The sequence below is a fragment of the Microtus ochrogaster genome, chromosome 1 (genome assembly GCF_000317375.1).
Source record: "Microtus ochrogaster isolate Prairie Vole_2 chromosome 1, MicOch1.0, whole genome shotgun sequence".
Classification (NCBI taxonomy): Eukaryota; Metazoa; Chordata; class Mammalia; order Rodentia; family Cricetidae; genus Microtus; species Microtus ochrogaster.
This window is the reverse complement of record NC_022009.1, coordinates 27,231,223-27,243,455: the sequence shown is the minus strand read 5'-3', so window position 1 is coordinate 27,243,455 and position 12,233 is coordinate 27,231,223. Positions and strand designations below refer to the sequence as shown.

The window sequence follows — 12,233 nt, the reverse complement described above, 5'->3', positions numbered from 1 at the left end:
CTTCTGGAACATGACTTTTCCACCTCCTTTTCCATTATAGCAATCTAAACACAAAGTCTTCAGGTAGAGTGAAGATAATCCATCTCATAAATATGCCTCTTGGGTCATTCCGTAATTAGTAAGTGTCAGAACAGTCTCTAGAACATGTATGTGGTTCTAGCTTCCTTGATTCTTAATAAAAGAAGGCTTATTTAGCTGTGTGCAAGATCTTTTACCAAATTTAAGAAAATAAAATTGCATCATAACACAGGGGTTTTGGGAAGAACATTTTATTGCTAAGCATATCCTTGAACGAAAAAGCAAATGGGAAATAAAAGTGAAAAGGAAAAAGAAAAAGCAGGAACATCACAACATCATGAAAGAAATTCCTTGAGGGTCTGCGAGGAAAACAATGAAAGCTCACATACAGAATGCACAAGTTCCCGTAAAATTGTCCAAATAGAAACTTACACGAAAAGGAATAAACAGATGAGTTTTTACTCAGACTTTTAAAAAAATGTAAAGAAAGAAAGCAGGAGATCAGTTCACAAGACCTCAAGACTCCAAGAACAGCAATCCATCACAAACACCGAGATATAATCAACTTCATATAGGCTGGGCCATTGATCTATAATCGTGCTTTGATATCCTTTTATAATTCTGTCCTTTTAATTACAACAAAAATGAGAACTCTTAACACATTGAAATCTCAGATAAGGAGGAACATCTCTTTCCATACACATCAGTAAAGGCTACCATTGTTTTAGACTGTGCCTTCTGCCCCATGTCTTTAAGATTTTTTTTTTCCAAAGTCAAATATTCATGCAACTTACAAAGACCAGCAAGAGTAGATTTCTAAATCTAGACGGCTGATTGGTTTTCATCTGTACAAAAGAAATCGTATTTATGTCTGCCCCTCCAGAGGACACACTTCACCTTTATGCGAATATGTGTCTTGTTTTATCTTCTTGCTGTTTGAATGGCTATGGCCACAAAACCAGTTTATTGTTACGCTGTACATTGTTTCCTCTTTATAAAAAGGAGACAGAATGGGAGACAAAACAAACAAACAGAGAGAAAGGAAATAACAGTTCTTAAAGCGGTATGTACATACGTGACTAAGGAATTATACCAGCAAAAATGTAGTAAAATATGTAAACAAAATCTGAGAAGTTTTTGTTGTTGTTGTTTAAATTCTCTTTGACACAGTTAACTGTGACAAAACGAAAACTCACACTTTCTTCACATTTTAAGGTTCGCTTTTTTGTTGTTTTGTTATTTTTTTCTTTTAAAATAACATTCTCATTCCACTTCAAGACTTGAACAGATTTCTGTGTCAGTCATCCCGTCAAACATACCATGATAAATATATCTGTATATATATTTATTTATATATATTATACTATTAAATTCCTTTTGTGTGTCACAGCAGCTTTATTCATTTATTTATCTGTTTTTAGAAAAGATGGGTGAAGGGCGACATGAAGGAGATGGAAAGAGATTTATTCACATCAGGCTACAAAATCAAACCGCTATGGAAACCGTTATCACGTTGGGGGTGGGGAAAGACTGACTTTCACACTTGGCCACGACATGGCTCGTTGTGAGCATTTGTGGTTGTGTTACAAGTTGGGAACTCCCCTGCAGTCTGTTGAAACAGACCTTAGTATTGTCTTTTCTTTATCTGCATGCATTTCGACCAATCACGGATCCAGTCCACCCCCTGCCCTTCCCTTGGAAAGGCTCTGCTTCCATTTGTGGGGCTTCTCTCTCCCTTTCCACACAATTTGGGTTGATGGACAGGGACAGTATTGTTAAGTGAAACCAATAGCTCTGATAAAACCGGCCCCAAACCCGTCTGTTCGAGGTTTGAGTGGCAAACATTGAAATTAGATCTTGGGGACCCACTTTTCAAATAGATCATCATCCACCCCATAGGTTCATCAAAGCATTAGGAAACAAACAACAGATTCTAGAGATACTACAACCTGCTACGTGGAGTGAATGCCATGGTAGCTTTTGAGTTCATATGGCAAGAGTCTCATACATTTTGTTTTCTGAGTATTTTTTTTCTCTTCATATGTGCAGTCATTGTCAAAAAAATAAGTGAAAACCCAAAGGCCATTTTCCCCTCAGATCTTGAAAAGTTACACTCACATTGGCCAGAATCAGATAAAGGTTATTTCTGGGTTTTTTGTATTATTTTCTTTTTGATTTTTTTAAAGCATTTTTCTTTTCTCATTTTTTTCTTATTTTTTTTTACATAATTAAACAAACAAACAAAAAATAACCCAACATTGTTACAGTCAAGATTCACAAACATCATTACAGACTCACTTGCAGTTATGAAACAAGTAAGTCATATTGTCTTCTACCCCTGTCAAAAGGTCCTGGAGAGAAGGAAGCATCCAAAGTCGCATGGAGTCATGGGCTTGCTCCAGGGCGCTAAGCGTGTGCTTTATGATACAGCAGGGCAGAGAGAACTTTCTGTCTCCGAGCGCCATGGCTGCAATCTCGCAGCATGGCTGAACTTTACAGAGAGATACACCATCGTATGTGTCCTTTTAAAAATGGTTTTCCCCACCATAGTTGTGGTGTACCCCGTCTCACAGAACACATCCGACAAGTTAAGTCTCATTGTCAAAGTACTCAGGTGTGTGTATATGAATCTGTTTTAAATTCACATACGAATAGGCGTTATGTTTACACATAATACTCCTTGTCTTTGTTTTTCTGTTTCTTATGGCCGCTCTTGGAGCTGGCTTGCTTCTCCTTCATGAGCGTGCCGTTGCTCTGGGCCGAGTTGCTGATGTAGTTCCTCGTCTCGTCCACTTGATAGGACCCCTCGTCCCTGTTCCTGTACTTGTACATGGCGTACAGGAGGATCAAGATGCAGAGGGCGGCAGCAGCCACAATGCCGACGACCATCCCTGTTGTACTGCTGGACTCCCGGATCACCTCTGAGGCCCCCGGAACCCGTCTGATTCCTGGCTCCGTGGGGTTTGCTGTGGGCACATTACGGAACATGGGGGAAGTGATTAGTGGGTTCTTCAGTTTGGTGCTGTCTAGCTCATAGGCAGTGGGCAACGGAAGCAAGACTATATCAGGCTGGGGTTTGAGATCACGGTTATTCATTTTGCCAGCTGGCAATTTGGGCACCATCCCAGACGAGGAGGACGCTGTGAAGCGGATCAGCTCAGGGGACAAAGATGTGGTTGTAGTTCTACTAGTTTCCGAGACTTTGTTAGGTCTAAAGTCCTTGGATTCCCACTTGGGCGCATGTGCTTTGTAGCCACCTTCGAAGATTGAAGTGGAAAGACTCTTATCTGTTACCAAGGAGAAGGTGGTGTAAAAATCTTCATCATCAGTAGGGGGCAGGTTAGAGTCAAAGGTTTCCCCTGAGCCATACCCAGATATCACCAAGCCATCATCATCACAACCATCGCTGCCTTGGTCCGACAAGCAAGGTAACCCCGCCTCAGAGGTCATGGACAGGGAATCTTTGGTGGTCTCAATAATGGTGAGGAGGGGGCGGAAGGTAGGGGGGAGTGTAATGGAGGGTACACGTGTAGCAATAGGAGGGGTAGCTAAAGGGTCTTCTACAAGAAGAGGAATAACTAATTCACCTCCTGGGATTGAAAAGAAAAAAAAGACATAATTAGTACAGGATAAACACAGTTCATCGTCACTCTAATGAGGGCAGGGCAGAGGCTATGCCTCTGAAATGGCTATGAGGTGACCTGACTCTCCATAACTGGTACTTCTGACTATCGCCTTGTTCTTCCAGGCTGACACAGAACCAATTATATGCCTCTGCACACCCAAAATTTGGAACCGTGGAAATAAGTGTCTTAGATTTTTAAAGATACTCTCAAGTGATTTACAGTGACAAAATTCAAACAGGCTGGTTCCAGGATCTGCTGGTGAGATGACTTTTAGTTAATCACATTCTTAGACGTACTACCAAGACTTCATGTATGGTTGTATATACATACACAGTGAGCTTTATTTACGGATGGATCAACCAACACGCGTGTACCATTTCTCTATTGCTTCGTAGTTACTTTCCTGAGAGAGGATGGCTAGTGTTTGAGCATCTGCTAACAAATATGTCCGTTGTTGAAGGACCCTCCTCCATCAGTGACAAAGCCAGGCTGGGATTCGCAGCAGGTTTAATACTGCACAGTCCAGGGACGTCTCAGAGAGTCAAACCTTCAAGTTGACACTTTGCCAAGATTCTTCCTACCAAGATCCATTCCTAGAGCTCCTCCACTCAGCATCCCTCACCACGCATCTTTAAACACCAGCCAGGTTTCAGAAACATGACACCTGTGCCACCCAGGTATGTTAAAAAGAAGGCCTGGCAGCAAACACAGTAAAAACATTTGACTGCCTTCCTCCCTAGCCAATAATTGTGTTACCCAGAAAGAGACAGGTCAGGGCGATGCTCGTGTGAGTTCTGAGAATCATACAGAAGGGGAAGGACAACAGAAAGTGGCATGACTATTTCTCACCTAAACAGATAGTGTCATTTTTTTCAAGGGGAAGAAGTAAAACAAGCATCTTCCCAAGAGCTTTAAGATGTCTGGGGTCTGGGGTCTCAACTTGAGTTTCTATTCTAAAGCTCAGAGTTTGAACTGATGGAGCAAAATGATCTTTGTGGGGTTTTCAGAGCCCCAGGTTTCCTTTGCTAGACCAGTATGCCTATTTTTTTTTCTTTTTAACATTGTGAACATATATAATTCATATACCTTGTGACTTAGTTAATACATAATTTACACACTTTTGCTAGTTTTTATAAATGGGATTTGGAACACAATTCCCTAAAGGAAAGATAGCCCTAAAATCTAACCCTGCACGAACTATTTTTCTTATATTCCTAGTGGTGGGGAGAGGGGAGTGTGTGCTATATTCAAGGTGATCTCTGGGAAGGGGGCAGTGTTTAAATGGAGGCTCACAGCCGAAGGAAAGAAGGGCAACTTTACTTTCCAGATGTTTTTTTTTCCTCTCTTCCTGTGTGTGTGTGTGTGTGTGTGTGTGTGCACCTGCGTGCATGTGTGTTTGTGTGTGTGAATGTGGGCACAAATATGTCAAAGCCTGTGTGTTTTAGAAACGGTTGTGGATTTCTGCATTTTTGAGGCAGAATTTGTTTTGTTTTGTTTGTTGTTGTTGTTGGCTGCTGTGTGTACTCTATGCTAGCAGGTCCTCAAGCTTCCGGGCGACTCCCCTGTCCGATCTCCACTTGTAGCAGTGCACAGATGACAACGTAAGACACCAGCTGTGTGGGTTCTGGAGTCAGACTTGTGAACCAAGTGCTCCTACCTGCTGCCCTATGGCTAGACTTCGGTTCCGTGTAATCTGGGTTAACTAGAACAAAGGTTCAATGTGTAGCTTCATTACCAACATAAAATCAGAGTTGCTTGTTCCTTGAGGTCACATCAAAAATATACCTCTTAAGCAAGGAAGGAAATTGGATTGAGGAGGAAGAACATCTGACTTGTTGGGAAGTAATTCACTTACATCATAAATGCAAACGCCTGCTTTTCTGGGAATCAAGGGCTCCATCTTCATCCTTCCCAGAGGGCATTCATTTGTCCTTTGACAGAACCACCTGTAGCCACCCACCTGACGACTTAAATTTGACTTGTTTGTTTTCTCTTTAACCCTTGCTAAAGCTCCACGGTGTTGTTTAAAATTTACAAAACCCATTCACCTTCCAGTTGAATCAATCTATTCTCCTTTGCTATTCTGTTCTCATCCAACAGCCCAGCAAGCACTGCTGATTTCAAAACAAAGTCAAAATTCACCTTTTCCCAATGGTACAGACAGAGGGTTCTATGGCTTGCTAATGGAGAGTCTCTAATAGGCTGTTGAGTTCCAAAGTGAAGTGAGAGCGATTCGTTTTTACAACAAAATGATGGGTATTGTATCCCAAGTAAGATGCGAAAATCTTTCAAAATCATCCAACTTTCCTTTTTCACAATGCTTGTGTTACTAACCCTGATTGAGGTGATAAGACATTAGAAAGGATGCCCTCTGCCAGGAAAATTTGAAGCCAAAATATTCTGATTTCTACTCACTTCAAATCATAGAAGCGTTTTTCAATCTTCTCACTTGGCCTTGCCAGGAATTGGAAGACTGCCTGGAGTTTGAAATCAAGCTGCTTGCATGGGAGGCCCATTATTACAAGTGGGAATTAGAACAGGAAAAAAAACTTTCAGGAAACTGTGGACATGAGAACTACCTGGAGTATACACAAGTTGGGTATATAATTGAGTTTAAATATTCCATTACTTACTTAATTACCCTTTTTATCTATTGTATGTGAGTGTGCATGTGTGATTATATGTATAGCATATTCATGTATATGGAAGTGTATTTACAATGTCTTCTACAACTGTCTGCCTGATTTCTCTGAGGTAGATCCTATTCCTGAAACTGGAGCTCATTGGTCCCCTACTAGGATGGCAACCAGCAAGCCCCAGGGACCATCCTGTCTCAGCTCCCAGCAGTGCTGAGGTTAGAGGCACACACGGGACCTTTTCCAGCTTGTTGGTATCGAAGTTGGCTCCGCAAAAACTGTGAGTCCTGGCCCAACTCCCTAGCTCTGCAATCAATTTTTATCTGAAATGTTGTCTTTAGGAATTAAAATAAATACAGTATATAGTTAGCTCTCTGTATTTATGAACTCCGCAGTCAGGGATTCGAATGCCTGCAGATAGGAAATGCACCGTTCCCCCCAAACTGTCTGAACGGAAGGAGTAGAGAATAAATAGTATCACAATCATTTCTACAGAATATACATTGTATTTGCTATTAGGACTAATCCAGTTAGGATTTAAAGAACAAGAAAGTGATACACAGATTTGTTGCAAATTACGCCTCTTGTTTTGTTTTGAAGATTGGGTCTACATATGTTTCCTAAGCTGCTCTCAAACTTCTGGGCTCAAGCAAAAGAGCCTCTGCCTTCCAAGCAGCCAGAAAATTAATCACAAACTAACAGACCTGGCTGACCGTGCTGTTTTGTGTAAGGGGCTGTCTTTGTTTCCTTCCCTGTTGCTGTGAAAAAATACTCCCACAGGAGCAGTTTAGAGGAGGGATTTGTTTCAGCTCAGAGTTCAAGGTTGCATCCCATCATCCATGGAGGCACTTGCTAGCCACATGGCAGCAGGCAAAAAACATCTGGTTCAACAAGGCTGACCCCACAACAGGCAGGAGCTTCAGGGCACTGGTCACATTGCATCCGTAATCAGTAAAAATGGATGCTCATGTTCAGTTTACTTTCTTCTTTTTACACAGTCTACGCTCCTGCCTCAGGGAATGATGATACCCACTGGGGACCAGTCTTTCTATCTCAACTAACCCAATCAAAATAATTGCTTACAAGTATGCGCAGAAGCCTGTCTTCCAGGGACATTAACACACACAGATGTTGGTGTCAGAGAGGTCATCGGAACCAACCCTCCATGTCAACTGATCCAAGGTAATAGGGCTAGGAGGGACACAATAGCTAACAACATGCCATTCCGTCACAAAGACTCTATAATTATAAACCGGTGTCTAAGCTTAGGAAAGTGTTCACACAATCAAGGAGTCTAAAACTAACAGACGGAGGGACATGAAACCTGGAATATATTAAAATTGTAATTTTCTCTGCCGTTTCTGGAAGTGTCCTTTGGTTGAGAATAAGAACTATCTGTTTTCTTTAATGTTAGCATCTTAAAATCAGGAACATACACTTTTTTTTTTTTGACAAGGCTGTGCTTTTCCTTAAACTAGAGAGCTCACTAGGGATATAAAAGGTCTATTTTAGCCCTGAAGGCTGCCTTGCTTTTTTGCTCTATGAGTGTATTTATAGATATATAATTCATGCCTCTAGGGCTGATATCTAGCAAAGGGTCTGTCTGCCATCGCAAAAGACAGTGTATTAAAAATTCAGTAGAGCTCTTCTGAACTGTGAGGATGTTGTCGGTGATGGTGCATGTAGTGGGTCACCAAAAATAATAAAAATAAAATAACAGCATCAAGTTTCAACATGGCTCCAGCCTTTGCCTCTCTGGAGACAGCTGTCTCTGAGAGGTCAGAGAAATACAAAAACAATGATTCTAAGCAGGGAACCCTAGAGAGGACTCTGTGCTCCAATTAAGGGAGTTCTGTTATGTCCATTTGGATTCTTTTTTTTATCTCTGATTTGCATTATTCTAGTTTACCGGCTCCATAAAGACACTTGTTTACATATCTGGAGTTATAGGAGTGAGTCCTTCCAAACGCAGAGATGCTGAAGCTTTTAACCATTAAATGGCTCTAGATTGATGACCTACAGGAAAAAAAAAGTACCTGGCAAAACATAGCCAGTCATTGGTGGGAAAAAAAATAATAAAACGCAAATGTCTCACTGGAGATAATTTATATCTAACATGATGTAATTCTTTAAGTAAACCAGCCCCTAAAAACATCGCAAATGGTTCATCTGGAAATAATTTAATTGTGAAAGTTTACCAAATCTTTCTTCTTCTTTGTTACTTTTACATATGTACAGCTGCTTGATATAATTATGTGTAGTAAACTAGAGAATGCCAAATGAAGTTTTCATTTGCTTATTACTTACGAGCTTTTGTTTTGAAGTCAGTCTGCCTAGACTCTTTCTAATACTGGAATTACACTCATGAGCCACATGACTTGGGTAAGTTTTCTTTCCACTCCAAGGAAAATGGAAAAAATATCAGAGCCTATTACAAGCCACCACACATTGAATATTTACTATAGTGACTTCTGCTACTCAGAATGGCTTTTTACTAGTTTTATTAATATTACAATCATTGATGAGTTTATCTGTCAGTTTTAGTGCAGTGGCTTCATATTCAGAGACATAACTACAGAGGGCTCTAGAGATAAATGTAGAAATTGTGGAAAGATTCATCATTCAAATACAAGTTCAAAGATCTCGTATTTGAAAATAAATGATTAGCCTATAATAAAATGGATGGCTTCTTCAGAAAACATAAGAGCTTTTTAATACAATTAGGTATATTAACACCCCTTTTGGGAATCTGGTTTAGAAACCAGTACAAAATCATTTGAACAGAGGTGAAGGGAGCCTGAGCCCATTCATGAAAGTTGCCAAGCTAAAAACATGTCTTATTCACCACCCGGTTTGATATTTCTTATAACAATTTCAGATAACCTTGACACCTGGAACTAAAGTTAAAACAAATCACTTGTTCATTACAAAGGTTTCATGGTGCTTCTCTCAAGCCCTGTGCTTCTGGCGTGCAGTTGTTGCACCGAGTTCAACAACCTCAAGGTCGAGGCATTTTGTCAATCCATAGTTACACAATGGTGGTACTTACCCAGATCCTTTCTAGATAAAAGCTGAAATATGAAAACCACCCTGAGTGTTCTTGAAACAATCATAAGCTCCCTAGGAAGCTTACCTGTTTAAATCCGTCAGGCTGGGGAGGAGGGGAGGGAAGGAGACAAAGGAGAAAAGAGGAAAAGAGAGGGGAGGAGGGGAGGGAAGAAAGGAAGGGGAATGTGCCTTTTCTCTGTGTATGCGTGAAGTTGGTTGTGTACTTTAGAAGGCATCAATATCATACTGCAACACTGTAAACACCTGGGATTCTTGATGTCTTTATTCTGAGTAAAATTGATTTTGTAGCCTGTGGTGAAGATGATAGCGTAATCCTGGAGAATCACTCTACCATAGTCACTTGAGAGTACCTTATTTCCCCTTCGCTGAAAGAAAATTAGATAAAGGGCTGATTTCCCTGAATATTGTCTAAGGAATTAAATTTAGGATAAAATTACCACTAGTAATATTTGGGACAAACTCAAATTAATTTTTTTTTGATCTGGTGTACAGACCTCCCATATGCTGTAACCAATTTTAATACCCCACTTTAGAAGAACCAGTCCTGTAAAGACTTTAAAGTTAGCAGTCAAAACTAAGTTCAAGCAAAGACTAGGTTTCTTGAGTTTGATAATGACTAGGCATCTATCTTTTTAACTGAAAGTAGAATTCCTATTGATTATTGAATGCAATTCAGCACAAATCAGAACAGTGAAAATTAAGCAAAAAAGCACAAGTAAAATACAATACTTGATATCGTTCTCAAAATAATATAGTACAAAAAAAATCAAGCCAAAACAAGTCAAGCAGAAGGATAGCAAATAATACCAAAGCATTCACAATAAAAGAACACAAAGCAAAGGAAAATAAAACAATAGAAGCTGTTCTGGCTAAGAGAGAAAGAAAAAAGGAGAAAGTGGGAAAGAGGGAGAGAATATTTCAACATAGGCAAAATAACTGAAATTACAACAGAAAAGCATACCATATTAATTTATAGTCAACTTACATCAACAAATTGCCCGCATGTTTTTTGGCATGAAAGAAAAATTTACAAAAGAAAGTTGTGTAAGAATGCTCTTGGACAAACAGAATTGCCACATTCTTGTGACTTGCTTTTTTGTTGTTGTTGTTGTCATTCCTTAAAAACTTTTGAGCAAAATGTCTAATTTTTCAAATATAATAATTTACAACAGAGTGATACAGGGAGGCAACAACACATACATTCACACCACAGAACATGAAAAGAAAAAAAAATCTGCACTTCAACAATTTTTACGTTGGGGGATTTAGGAGGGCATCAATGTTAAATTTAAAATAACTCTGATCGCTATGATTGAAGGTGAAAAAAACTGTTTTTATAATTTGCCTCTTAAAAAAAATCTGTGCATCTATAGGGTTTTGAATGAATTTCTTCGTTGTAAGTTTTCGAATATATATTTAGCTTCTTATTGTCTTTTTGACAAATTTTAGATTTTTCCTCAATTTTGGGGGAATGGATGACATCACATAAATTGTAACAATGCTAAAGAAAGGGGGGGCATGGGAAGGGAGGATGCGGAAAGGGGGAGGGTCGCATCTACGAGTGTACTACACAGGAGATGACGATGATAGGAGTAAATGTGTAAGTGAGTCGCCATGTCCATGTAAGGGCGGCACGGAGTGATCTAGCTGCATTAGAGCTTCTGGCTGTAAGGAAGGGATGGGCAATATACAAAAACAAATGAGCCTACACATGCCCATCTATGGAAATCAAGAACAGAACTCTAACACTGACAATCTCACACACCCTAAGCTGCAACTTCTTCAACATGCAATTACTCCAAGATCATTACAGTTTCATCTTAAGATTTTTTTCAAATCATAAAAACACTTAAACTTTTTTTCGCTCCTACTCAAAATAGACAAAGTACATGAAGTAATATTACTAATAAGATCAAAAGATTAAGAGCAAAATTAAGGAGACTTGAGTTACGCATTCCAGTTGAACAACTTCACCGGCAGCCACACAGCCCCATCTACAGCTGGGCATTGAGAGACACACCGAGACGGTGAGAGGTAATGTCCTGGGCTGCTAACAACTCCTCTATACAGAAATGGCGTGTTCCAAATGACATCATCCACTTTCCACAAGCCACCCATAATCTGTACTACTGCCCATGAGACTGGCTTATCTGAGAGATGTGGATGTGGGGTTCTGCGGCTGAAGTTGTTCCAAGTTAAAGAAAGGGTGGGGGAAAAAACTGCAGAAAACAATTTACAACTTTTTCTCATTATTTTAGATAAAATCAAGTCTAAAGATAAGATCTAGCAATTAAAAAGAAATACATTGATATATAGAGAGATATATAATACAAAACATTTAATTTTCAAACAAGAAGGGGGAAAATAACAAAAAAAGACTTTTTTTTTTTTTTTTAAAGAAATGAACAACCAGATGCACACATTGAGAAGGTACAGACAGAGCAGTCAGGGGACACAGCATAGTACTCATGGTGTTTCTTGATGGTTTTTATTTGCTTGTTTTAGATTTGGATAATTGATTCCCCTTTTTGCAACAGCCAAAATTGAAAACAGGTTCAAATTATTTTTGAAAGTTGCATTTTGGTTTTGTTTCTCTAAAAAATAAAATAAAAAGGGCGTGCAGTCTGGATGTACATCCTAAGCAGACATTTAAAAGAGAAGGTGGATATTGTCTATCACCCCTGAATGGTCGGGATGCAAATCAAGTTAACATGCTTAAAGTAAGTTGCATTTAGGGGAAAAATAGAAAAACAGAACAAAGAGCTGGGTTAGGTAGAGAGATCAGCAAGACAAAACCAATTAGGGGTGGGATAAAGGAACTGAGTTTCATTTCATGCTTTTCCAGTAGGGGTGAAACACATCATAGGACTTCCTAATGTCAAGT

General features: G+C 39.5%; 1 protein-coding gene across 27 annotated transcripts in view; it reads right to left on the bottom strand.

Moving 5' to 3' along the window:
- Positions 1–253: 253 nt before the first annotated feature.
- Nrxn3 (neurexin 3) overlaps positions 254–12,233 on the bottom strand; it is a 1,572,781-nt gene continuing 1,560,801 nt past the window's right edge. For 16 of the 27 annotated variants that reach the window (XM_026780401.1, XM_026780428.1, XM_026780435.1 and 13 more), the window contains one exon: positions 254–3,305. In XM_026780401.1, the coding sequence (XP_026636202.1) occupies positions 2,683–3,305 (623 nt within the window). In that variant the 3' untranslated portion in view covers positions 254–2,682. Of the gene's footprint in view, positions 3,609–10,339; positions 11,015–12,233 lie in introns of those variants that run through there. The other 11 variants (XM_026780453.1, XM_013355697.2, XM_026780458.1 and 8 more) reach the window with 3 other exon arrangements.